Raw genomic sequence first — 11462 nt, 5'->3', positions numbered from 1 at the left:
TACAATATTACAATAATAGATTAATGCTATCGAGTTTTCAGGTAAGAGCGAAAAAATTAATATTCGTACCCAATAAGTGCAGTTAACTAGTGACGCGCGAACTTTCAAAAATCGTAAAATAGCGAACTTCATTAAGCTATAACTTCGAAACTTAGTCCGACCGCCAAATTCTGACTTCACCATCGTTTTCAGTATAGTTAACTACATAAGTCTAAAAAAAAAATTGCAAAAAAAAAGGGTGTCCGGTAAAGTAACAAAATACCGGACAATTTTATGGTGTATAGAAAATGCTAATATAAACACCCAGTCAACATTTTATGTACCTATGGTCATTTGTTTTAGAGTCTATAATCGAAAACAGATTTTGCGTAAAAATTCCCGTTTTTCCTTAATTTTTCTTTTATTTTTCACGTCGCTTTTGAAAACTTTGAAATTTTTACTTTTGACCCCCCAAAGTACCAACTAGATTCACTTTCCTATCAGAAAAGATACTGTTGAAGAAAATCCAAGCACTTTTACTGTCCTAAAAGGTGATGACAGACACAAAAAAAAAATTTAAAAAAAAAAAAAACACACATCATTATAAAATCAATACATTCATCGTTCCACTCATAATCTAAAATAGAAAGGAAAATTTGTATATCGTATATTTTTACATGTTTGAGGGTTTGAACATATTATGGTAAAAGCATATACATATACCTAATTCATATTTTAACATATTTTAGTTTTTATGTCAACCAAATTAACTAAAACTATTGCTTGAAAAAATTATAGATAGGTACACGCTTCAATACTAGAATATAAAATATAATCATTGGCCATTCCTTACTATATAAGACCATAGCAAAGCTAAACGTACGTAGCTATAGTTGTGATTTGTGATACACCTATTTATTGCAATGTAAATACATAGTTATTAAGTATTATATTATTATAACATATATTGAGAACTATTTTAAAAGACTTTTTTTTCATTTGATTTTATATTTGTATCATATTATCTATGTAGTTAACAAAAAACATTTATTTTCAAAGGTTAATTTTATATTTCAGACACTGTCATGAGCACCAGAATCGATTTTAAGTAATGATATCGTTTAAAGATAGATTTGTATGAAATTAAAATAAAATATATAGGTATACATGGATATGTGACACAGTGACAGCGTGGCGTAAAAATGTGGAGTACAGAAACTGACACCACGAATCTCGAGTGTACAACGAAGGAACAATCGTTGTTCTTAGTATGTACTTAGAATGGGTGGGTGTGTGATAAATGTTAAAAATACAAAAATATATAATTAAATTAAATTGTTTTTTTGCTTAAAAAAATTATTTATATGACATAAAAATTAAAAATACATATTTTAGATAGGTGTAATATACATTATACATAAATAAATATTTTGAACATTGGTTGAAAATAGTAGTAAATATGTCAAAAGTATAATCTTATATTGAAATATTAAAATTATTTATTCGTTTGTAACTAATCTTTTTCAGTTCATATAGTATATAAATACTAAATACTTAAATACTGTAACTCGATGTATCACAGTTAGTGATCACTGATCAGTTTTTAAAAATCATTTTTATAATTTACAATATCATTACCGCTTATCAAGGCTTTGCACCAAACGATTTATTCGGGTTATGGTTTCGGGTACTTCAAATAAAAATAGAGGTTGTGGTTTCAGGTTTTCTTCATTTTAAAGAATATGGGTTTTGTTTAGCTAGTTTATTTATTCGGGTTATGGGTTATTTAAAATCGAGTAATATATCAATTTTGTTGTGCGTAAAGTGTTAAATTTGATTAAGCAAAGTATAAAGTTATACAATCAACTTTTCAGTTCTAATGTCTAATACAGTAGTGACACACGTAATATAATTTAATATAATTTAAAATTGTAAAATATTAAATATTAAATGTTTTAACAACAAAGTATTAAATAGTAATAAAGAAAAAAACATACACAAGACAATTTTCACTACGGACATAATAATATTATATTAAAAATTTAAAAATAACACAATTCAAAACAATTTATCAGTTGTATCACACTTTTCACATGTAACCAGCGTTCCCAATTGTGAAAAACTGAATTATCCATGACATATACATACAAATTCATATGTCACTTGAAAATGTAATATTTTTTTTACGGGTTATGGTTAAAACCCGAATTTAATTTCGGTTTTGGGTGCTTCGGGTTATACGTCATCAAAATCAATCGGGTCATATGGGTTTACGGCTTCGATAATTTTTAAGGGTTTTTTAAGGGTTTTTGGCTATACGGGCTAAATGGGTGCAAAGCCTTGCCGCTTATAGCTAATCTTGCACGGCGTTGCCCGTGACAAATTAAATGCCCGTAGATTTACACCGTTAAATGGGTGCTCCACGTATTTTTAACACAACAATTTGGGTAGTTTTGAACACCAAATACAGATATAATAATTTATAACTATTATATTATATCCAATAGCAATCCTATACAAACGAAAAAATATTCGTTTTTCGTGAGCCAACAAATCTGTAAGTATTCCAACCAACCCGTGACCATTTTATAAAAGTAGAAATTTCCATAGGTTTAAATGAAAATAAAAATAATAATTTAAAGTACCTATATTAAGTGTATATTTTATCAAAATTACCGATATATACGGCCCCTCAGTAATAATATAAATTTTGAATGTGGCCTGCAAGTTGAAAAAAGTTGGGCACGCTTGATTTAGACAATAGTATCAAGTATTAGCCATTAAGTACCTACCTAGTACCTACCTTACATATAAAATAATAGTAGGAACATACCAGTATTGAAAATAGTGTCGATTGCTTTTGTCTGTATTTTATTGAAGTACGTATAATTTGAAAATATATGTCTATATTTTTCTGCTAAAAATGATTAACCAAAAATAATAATTTATTTTTTTATTTAATACAATGTAGTTTATTATATTATTTACATTTTTGAATTTTTTATATTAAAAAACGTTTCAACAAATATTGTCTAGCACTATTAAGTACCTATTCCAAATACTTATATCGAAATCAACTTAAATACTCAATATCAGAATATCAACTCTTGAAATATAAACTATAGATTAAACTAAATATTAATTTCTAAATTAATATTGTTACCAACTTACGCAATTTATTTACTGGATACAATTGGTTATCACAAGTTGATGAATTCATATTTTCATTTGCATTACCTTTAAAATGTAAAGTATTTAAATTTAAATGTCACATTTATTTATTTGATATTATAGTAATTCTAATTTAACACATCCATTACAGACTCTCGACTCTCGAGACACTTAATGTACAGCAGAGCGTTACCCACTTAACATTTTTTTTTTTTACCATGTATACAGGAAATAATCTATTAGGTAAATACATATTTGGAAAAAATTTAGGAAAAAGTCTAGTTTAGCACCCACTCGAATTTTTCAATTTTTTTTTTTTTGGAAACCTAAGTATTTCGACGAGTTTAAAACGATGTTGTAAAAATTGAAATGATTATTTTGGAAGTTACAGTCTTCCAAAGTTTGCGATTTAACGTTTATACGCATGCGCGCAGCACTACTATAATGCCGCGCGGAGGACCATTTTTGTTATTTTTTTGTAATTACGTATTCTAACCTGTTTAAAACGATGGTGCAATAATAATTTATCCCCCGATTTTTTATGCAACACCTCCCCAAGTGGGTCACAGGGTTAAGAAAATTGCATTTTTGTTGCACCGAGTCACCGAGCAGGGTCACTCGCTCGCTGCGCTCGCTCGGACAATTAAAAACGAAAATATCCCCCGATTTGCTATGCAACACCTCCCCAAATAGGTCACGTCACGGGGTATGTTATGTTGTATAGTATATGCAGTGATAACACGTTTTTCGGCACTCGTCGCTGCGCTTATAGTAGTGTTGCGCGCATGCGTATAAACGTAAAATCGCAAACTTTGGAAGGCTGTAACTTCCAAAATCATCATTTCCGCAAATTAATTTTTACACCATCGTTTTATAAACTCGTCAAAATACATAGGTTTCCGAAAAAAAAATCGAAAAATTCGCGTGGGCGCTAAACTAGACTTATGCCAAAATGTATACCATACGGGAAAAACGGTGTTCGGGAATTTCGATTCGGGAAAAAGGCCGGAAACGATCAATGCATTATTATATAATATATATTATAAAAATTAAACTTTTGTATTTTTCTTTTCTTTGGTAGAAACTCAAACTCAGAAATTAAATTCAAAATATTTTTACTTTCTGCGTTTCTTGTTTCAAAAATAATTTAAAGAATTAAATTAGGAAGCAGAGTAGCTTATTAAAATATACTAGCCTGTAGCCGCGAGCTGTATAATATATAAAAGTATAGCCGTATAGGTAGGTAACTCATGTAATGTAGGTACTTATTACTATCTAAAGCAACGAGCTTACGTAAAGCTTACCTAAACGCAAAAAGATTATCATATTATTGTTTTATATATATTATATAATATTTACCATTATATTTTGAATGATATTCATTTGTATCAAATGTCGAAAAACAAATTCCATCGTTGCTATTATTATTAGAGTTCATGTTTAATCAAAGTTATACAAACTCTATTTAAAACGTAATATATGGTTTCTTCATTTTTTAATAATAAAAGAAAAACAGTATTTAATATGAAAAGCTTGTATAATATTATACCAGAAGTCCAGGAGACTAGAACACTATAGAGTAGTTGAGAGTTGAACACCAATTTGCGAAAACTGTCTTAAATAATATATTGATGGACTTGATTTTTTGGCGGTAAATATAAAAGTGAGGTTAGTTTCATAGTTTTATAAAAAAAATTATTAATTATAAAATTTTAATTTGGATTGGACTTTGCATGTATAATTTTTATGTTTATACTTCAAACAATACTATAGTATAATGCAAATAATTTCAATACACATAATTTATTATTTCATTTAAATTAATTTAATCTTAGGTTATGTTTTAAAAAATTATTTAGTTTGCCGCCAATTTATTTTATCAATTTATCAACCGTTGTTATTGGTATATCTTCACAGTTCACTTTTCCACAGATTCCGGTATTCAACTTTTCACACCTTTCAGACTTCAGAGTTTCAGACTTCAGTAGTTCAGTTCTTCTGTTTAACGTCACAAGTCACAACCACAAATACACAACAGTAAACTACATATATTCATTATTTACTAATGAAGTACCTATTTAACTAACGATTATTTTGCTTTAGCGTTTAGCTGTTCAATTTAATATCTTAATGCATTTCCTCAACTGATATTGCAATAAGACTTAAAGCTATGTCTGAAACTAAAGAGTTAGATTATCCGAGGTATGCCCATGTAGAAGGGCACACAGACGTATGTTACTCAGAAGATGGACGGTAAGATTAACACAAAATTACATGAATAATTTTAGTGTCTAATATTTAAATTTGAAGACAGTACTATCATAAAAACTAATTTACTTGTACAATTTAAATTACTTGGACAGATATTTGATTACGTGTGGTCAGGATGGAGATATAAGAATATGGGATGGTATTGAAGATGGCGATCCTATTGAAAAATGTGTTGGTAGTGAAGCATTTGCTGTGCATCAATCAGTAATATCAATAAATTAAATTACAAAATATAATATTGACTTTATTATTTTTATTTTCACCTAACATTTTTATATAATTGTAAATTCAAATTTTTTTTAGGGAGATGTGTTATATGTTGGCGATGATCATCATACACTTCAAGTTTACACATTTCCAAAAGCAGAGTTAATAGATACATTAACTCGATTTACTGCTTCAGTCTGTTGTTTAGATTCATCTAAGGATGGCAAACTAATTGCTGCTGGTGGATGGTAATATATTATTATAAAACAAAAAAAACTAATAATAGTTATTTTTTTTTTTACAATATATATTTATTTATTTATTTATTTTATATGGCTTTTAACACAAATAAACTTAATTATTAAACTATAACTAAAACAATACATAGCATAATATAGATATATAGATATATAAATTATAATTAATCAAAAATCACAATTATTAAATGTAGATTAGGTTCTTGCGAAGTGGGTTTATTGACAGATGTCAATGTTTGTAAACCAAGTGATTGCTTCTGGTGATACTGCATGCAAGCCTTCAAAACTTTGATTGAATTTTCTACTTTGGCAATCTACTACTATATGATTTATTGTTTATTCCCTGTTTCCGCAGTCACATACTGGGTTATCTTAGTACCCCCACTTATGTAGGAGGTAACCACATTGACCATGTCCTGTTTGCAGTCTATTTAATGTGGACCAGGTACAACAAGGAAGATTCATTCCTAAAACTCCATTATTAAGGTCACAAAGTAGTTGGAAAAACAAAAAAAAAAATTAAGGAAAACCGGGAATTTTTACGGAAAATCAATTTTGGTTTTTGGTGTAACTCTAAAAAATAGCCGTGAATACATCACTGGTTGTTTATATTAGCATTTTCTATACACAATAAAATTTTCAAAATATTTTCATTTGTTTAGAACTATTTATAGATATTTTCAGTTTCCAATTGTTTAGTTTTTTTTTTTACATATAAATGTTAATTAAATTGTATTTGTTGGGTTAAAAAGCTGGAAAATGTAATACAAGGCTCCTAATATATTGTTACAATGGCAGTTGAAAAATATTAAAAATAGATAAATCGCATTTTTTTATAAGCTTTTAAAGTACAAATTTTGACAAAATTCGTAAAAAAATCACAAATGTGTAAATTATTTTGTGTTAGCAATTCATAAAAAAATTTAAAAATGTCTTTTTAAATCTAAGATATGAAAATTGAATACATACATTCCTGATATCTTTTTTTTCTCACTAGGCATTCTTATTCATTGCCATCGGTATTGGGCTTGTCTTTTTCTGAGAAGAGTTGTTGAGTTTGGTGGGGAAGGTTGGTTTTATATGGTTTAATGGTTGAAGGTTGTGAAGATGATTCTAATGCCGCTTTTGTGATTATTTTTGTGAATGATTGAATTGAAATGTCAATTTCTATGTTGGATAAGTGACGTTGATAAATTAATTTTTGTTTCCAGTGTGTGTTTAAAGTAAATTTGGGTTCTTGTTTGAATCAGATGGCCAGTTGGTTGGGGATAAAAGGAGGATCCATTTAATTTTTTTGTCATTTATTATTTTATGTGAGATTCTACCTCTATTATTAGTTGTAAATGAATCCTATGATAGATATTTAAAGTTAATATTTTTATTTTTTATTTCAGTGACTCATCTATTCAAGTTGTGAATAAAGATACTAAAAGTGTATTGAATTTTAATGGTCACAAAAGTCCAATTTTATCTATTAAATTTGATGCATTAGCTGAGTTTTTGGTAAAAGGATAAAATAGAAGAATTTCCAATTCTTCACACTTTTAATTAATAATATCTTAAATGATTACAGGTGTCATCCAGTTGTGATGGAACTGTAAAAATATGGAGTATAGAAAAAAAATCTGTTGTAAAAGAATGGACTAGTGTGATACCAGTTAGCAATGCATTTCAGCATTCCAAGATTAAATGTACACCTGCATGGGATCCTATAGATGGAAACTTATTAGCTATACCTTTTGGCAAGGAAATAAAATTGTTTCAAAGAGGTTTATGGAGAGAACTTTACACATTACATGACTACCGATTATCAGAACAAGTAATTACATTCAAATATTTTTTTATTTTATAATTTTATCTAAATTTAGTTCAATTAAAAATAAAAATTATTAATTGCTATTAATATTTCTTTGCAATATCATGATTTAATGTTATTTTAGGAGATCACTGTTATGAGTTGGTCAAAATGTGGTAGATATATAGCTGCTGGAACAAACACTGGATTTATATTGGTGTGGAATGTATCATCTCAAGTAATTGTATTATATGCAGAGTGTAAGGAACGGTATTCTATAAGAAGTTTAGTCTGGTGCCCTAAAAATGGTGAACACACATTAGCCTATTGTGATGATCATGGTCAATTAGGTTTGGTTGAAAATGCTAGATCAGATGATTTTAATATAGATACAGTAAGTTTAGGTAATATTTAATCTTATTTACCAGCAATAATTCATTTTTATTCAATTATTATTTATTATTAATATTTAATGGTATTAACATAATTGATCAATGGCTTATTTGCATGTTATGATTCACATGAGTGTTTACATACTTAAATCCTTTGGTGAACCTCATAATAAATTATTATTAATTACGACCCTATTCTTCTTTAGACTAATGACAAGGAAAACATATTAATGACAGATGAAGAGTCTAGTGATAATGTTATATCATTAGAGCAAATAAAACATGACGCTGAAGTTGAACTTAATAAGCAAAGAGGTGTATCTTTAAATAATGTTGATGGCTTAGAAATTGATGACGACAACAGCAATTTGTCTTCTAAATATATTCCTCCTACTGCTGGTTTCACTGTGGATCTACAAAGTCCATTTCAACCTTGTTCAACACCTGTTCATCTACAAAGACGCTTCATGGTAATAATTTATAGTATCCAATTTGTTACAAATATTAAGTTATTAGTTAATTTTATTTAATTTCATACTAACTTATATAACATACACATTTTTTAGGTTTTCAACGATGTTGGTTATGCGCGTCAAACCAACACTGCTGATGAAAATGTAATTGATGTAGATTTTCATGATAACACTGTCCATCATGCTTTTCGTATCAAAAATGTCTTAGGGCATACAATCGCTGCTATGTGTCAAGAAGCATTAGTCTTAGGTTGTGAAACTCAAGATAATACACCTAGGTATTTGAAAAAAATATATACCTAACTTAAATAAATATACAATTTATTAATGACTATTCAAATAGCAAATTGGTCTGTGTACTACTGAATTCATGGGATGGTAAACGTGAATGGACTGTTGATTTACCTGATGATGATGATATATGTGGATTAGCAGTTACTGCCGATTGGATTGCAGTCGCTTCAGTATCGCGTTTATTAAGATTATTTACTCTTGGTGGTGGCCAAAGAGAGATAATATCTATACCCGGACCTATAGTAGCTATACATGGATCCAGAGATCGTTTAGTTGTTGTGCATCATTGTGGGGCCCGTATGTATGAACTACTTTATAATACTTCCTTATTGTTCCCTGAATAGATTGTAAATATCTTGTAAAAATGAAAAAAAAAACTTTATAATACAGTAAGACATATTTTATCAAATAGTTTTTTATTTTTATTTAGCTATACCTGGTGAACAAAATTTGCGATACTGTGTGTACAAAATTGACAGCCGTGTTGAAGCTGTTTGTTCCGGTTATGTGCCACTGTTTCCAAAATCAACTCTTAGATGGGTTGGTTTTTCTGATTATGGATCTTTGTGTATTCTAGATTCTGCTGGAACTTTACGAATGTTGATTAAATCCTATTGGAGTCCCTTATGTTATGTAGATAATACGGTAATATTTAATTGACCAATAATAATAATAATAATTTAGATATTTTGTTTTTATATTAATCAAAAAAAAAACTTTAGTGGAATGACACTACAAACCATTATTTTGTCATTGGAGTCAGTGAGGCACGTCAAGATATAAGATGCATTCTTTGTAAAGGTTCTTATTATCCTTCAACAACACCTCATCCTTTTTTGAATGAAATACCCTGGCAGGTTATTAATTTTAATTATTTGATAATTTAATGTAAACAATAAATATGTTTATATTAATCATTGTTTTAGATTCCATTGTGTGATCTTAATCAAGAAAAAGGTGAATTAGAAGAAAAATTTTGGAGATCCAATATAGCTTTATCGATTTTACCTGAAGAAGATGGACTTCAGTATGATAAAGAATTAAAAACTACATTTTTAAAACTGTTTGCTGTATGTATTGAATAAATTTACTTATTAATTAATCATTTATATTAACTAAATTAATTCATTCAACTCTTATTGATTTATTTAGATGGCATGTAAGAGTGGTCATGATATGAGAGCATTAGAGCTATGTAAACTTATAAGATCTGAGCAATATTTAAATTTAGCCCTCAAATATACAATGCGAGTTGGGAATAGTAGTTTAGCAACAAAAATTACAACAATTATAGAAAATGAAGCAAAAGTAGACGATGAACCAAAACCAGTAACATATTCAGAATTATTTAATGGTCCATCCACTTCATACAAGTAAGATGTACAATTTGATCATTATTTTTATAACAGTTCAAATATGAATATAAACAAACAAATAATACCAATTATTTTAATGATTGTTCAATTTCATAAATTTAGTTATATAATTCTACACAAATTAATAAATAGGGATTTAATTCATTATCTTGGATATTAAATTTAATACATTTTTATGTAAAAATAATTTTTCTATTATTATTAAAAACAAAGCTTTTGTCTTCAAATCAAAGCCGTATTAATAAATTAATTGTTATTTACTGTAATACAACTATTTAAACAGTAGGATTGATTTCTTTTATCTTTATAATTGTTCACATAAAATATTTAATAACTATGTGACTTGTCATAAAAGAAACTGCAAGGTGATTCACTGGCATGCTCCCACCTTTTTTCTTTAGGGAGACAGTTATTCGTATTCTTGAGATTTTTTGTACTACTTAAGAAGTATCCTGTAGAAAACTACTATTTTTCAAATGAATCCCCTTTTCTACTGTAAATTTTTTAGTGGATCATTTTTCAGAAAATATTGACATATCAAAATCAAAATTTGAAAGATCAGTTTTTGAATTTTTGAATTTATTGTACTAAGGATAATAGGTCCAAGATAATGATTTGGGAGATTTGGGGCTATAATGGTGGGCTTATAAATATTAGTCTTTAATATTAATCTACCAAAATGTATAATTTATCAAAATGTTCCAAATATAATAAACACTAGACCTTATAATGCATCTATTTTATATTTTTGTAGTACCATTTCTAAACACTATTATCCTGAGCATAAACATTCTAATAACTGAAAAATTACTAGTTTTAATTTTGAATTAGGTATATCAATATTTTCAAAAAATTATCCACTAAATAATTTACAGGAAAGAGGGGGGGCTCTCATTTGAAAACTGAATATTGTATCGCCATAGGATACTTTTTAAGTAGTTGGTACAACAAATCTTAGTAGTTTGAAAATATGGTCTTTAAGTATACAGTGTGTTCCACTATAATGGTAACACAGAATATTTCTGCTTAGTTACGTCGTATTGAAATGGGGTTATCAGGGAGAGATAGGGAATACCGAAATACACATTTTTTAATCATTTTAGTCTGCGCATGCACAGGGTTGGGCAAGATACTGAAAAAGCAGTATCGAGATACTAGATACAAGATACTTTGGTTTGGAGTATCGCGATACGATATACTAGATACTTGGCTTTATTGTATCGCGATACTAAATACTCGATACTTGG

General features: G+C 28.3%; 1 protein-coding gene across 2 annotated transcripts in view; it reads left to right on the top strand.

The window, feature by feature from the left end:
• Positions 1-5040: 5040 nt before the first annotated feature.
• LOC100165889 (WD repeat and HMG-box DNA-binding protein 1) overlaps positions 5041-11462 on the top strand; it is a 9387-nt gene continuing 2965 nt past the window's right edge. For both annotated transcript variants that reach the window (XM_001944627.5, XM_016804465.2), the window contains exons 1-14: positions 5041-5187; positions 5254-5403; positions 5514-5625; positions 5725-5876; positions 7280-7388; positions 7459-7704; positions 7826-8074; positions 8279-8542; positions 8639-8823; positions 8889-9136; positions 9270-9484; positions 9562-9696; positions 9766-9909; positions 9992-10212. In XM_001944627.5, coding sequence (XP_001944662.2) covers positions 5321-5403; positions 5514-5625; positions 5725-5876; positions 7280-7388; positions 7459-7704; positions 7826-8074; positions 8279-8542; positions 8639-8823; positions 8889-9136; positions 9270-9484; positions 9562-9696; positions 9766-9909; positions 9992-10212 — 2363 coding nt within the window. In that variant the 5' untranslated portion in view covers positions 5041-5187; positions 5254-5320. The remainder of the gene's footprint in view (positions 5188-5253; positions 5404-5513; positions 5626-5724; positions 5877-7279; positions 7389-7458; positions 7705-7825; positions 8075-8278; positions 8543-8638; positions 8824-8888; positions 9137-9269; positions 9485-9561; positions 9697-9765; positions 9910-9991; positions 10213-11462) is intronic.

Source organism: Acyrthosiphon pisum, chromosome A2, assembly GCF_005508785.2.
Source record: "Acyrthosiphon pisum isolate AL4f chromosome A2, pea_aphid_22Mar2018_4r6ur, whole genome shotgun sequence".
NCBI lineage: Eukaryota > Metazoa > Arthropoda > Insecta > Hemiptera > Aphididae > Acyrthosiphon > Acyrthosiphon pisum.
Note: the sequence above shows the minus strand (reverse complement) of the source record. Positions and strands in the feature narration are given on the sequence as shown.